This window comes from Phalaenopsis equestris, unplaced genomic scaffold (genome assembly GCF_001263595.1).
Source record: "Phalaenopsis equestris unplaced genomic scaffold, ASM126359v1 Scaffold194919, whole genome shotgun sequence".
Lineage (NCBI taxonomy): Eukaryota > Viridiplantae > Streptophyta > Magnoliopsida > Asparagales > Orchidaceae > Phalaenopsis > Phalaenopsis equestris.
This window is the reverse complement of record NW_018214868.1, coordinates 1-1213: the sequence shown is the minus strand read 5'-3', so window position 1 is coordinate 1213 and position 1213 is coordinate 1. Positions and strand designations below refer to the sequence as shown.

The window sequence follows — 1213 nt, the reverse complement described above, 5'->3', positions numbered from 1 at the left end:
AGTTTCTAAAGTAAAAGATGAAGGCAGAAAATAAGTAGTCCATTTAGTGAGCTATAATAATGTTGAATTTTTTTAAGGATATTATGTCTAAGATCAAATTTCAATTTCAAATGATATTATGGTTTAACAAGCAACTAACCTATCAAAGCATAAGACGTCCCATACCGACTGCAACATCTATATCCTCAATGATTTTTCCCTCATCTACCTCTGCATCTGTTAATGTCAGAGCTCTTTGAAGCTTCCTGTGGCTGAAGACCTCAACCTCAACCAAGAATGTTGCAGTAACTGGACGATGATCTGATACCTTAAGCTCGCTTCTCTTATAGCTCAAAAGTTTCATTCCATTTCCAAATGTAAGAATTCGATCACACCTAAACAAGCATTGTTAGTAAATATTTTTTGAGCATTTAGAATAAATAATAATTTCAAATCTGTCCATGAAAACCACTATGAATAATCTGAGAAGCATCATGCAATTTGATATATTGTTGCTCGTAAGTAGTACCATGCAGGAGTTCTCCTTCCACTCTTTGAATCATCTTTGACATATTTTGCTGAATTGTATTCAAATTTGTAGGTTGGAGGGAAATCTATTATGCCTTCTTTCCAACCATCAAATGTGCCACCAATTTTAAGCTCCTGCTTTAGCTGGCAATGAAGATGTTCATTAATAAAAATAATTATTAAAAAGTAAATAGAGGTGTTCTTTTGTGGGATTAACAAGAATTATTATATATATCAGGTAAATTTGAGAAAATTAGAATAGAAAGTTTTTAACAGATCAGAAAATGAATTCTTAACTCACTTGATCTTTCGCAAACAACTCTGGTAACTTCTTGGCTGAAATCAGTTCATGTGCTCTTTCATATGGCAAGTTGATGCGGTAATTTAGATCTCCAAACCAGAAAATCCTTCTACAAAAAATATTTTCTAAACAAGCAATGAGTGAAATTTAACGAAGTACAAGAGGTTTATGATTAATTAATATGAATGACCTAATCCTGATGGCTCCTTTTCTTTTATATAAAAAACAGTATCACACCCATCACTACATTTGTCCCAATTATTTAAGATTGTCTTTATGAACTTCCATTCTATAAGCAAACAATTGAGTGCATCAAGATGTGTTAAATCTATTTGTAAGACTATTGTCTATAATACCATTCATCTATCTACCATTCTTCCTATTTCCACCATAATGCTCTATGGC

At 32.2% G+C, this 1213-nt stretch overlaps 1 protein-coding gene across 1 annotated transcript; it reads right to left on the bottom strand.

Moving 5' to 3' along the window:
* Nucleotides 1-105: 105 nt before the first annotated feature.
* LOC110034962 (type I inositol polyphosphate 5-phosphatase 1-like) lies at nt 106-946 on the bottom strand (the record flags this gene model as incomplete). Its single annotated transcript, XM_020739201.1, has 3 exons — nt 106-374; nt 509-651; nt 809-946. Coding segments are annotated over 3 exons (513 nt in total), but the record flags the coding sequence as incomplete, so codon positions are not given.
* Nucleotides 947-1213: the final 267 nt, after the last annotated feature.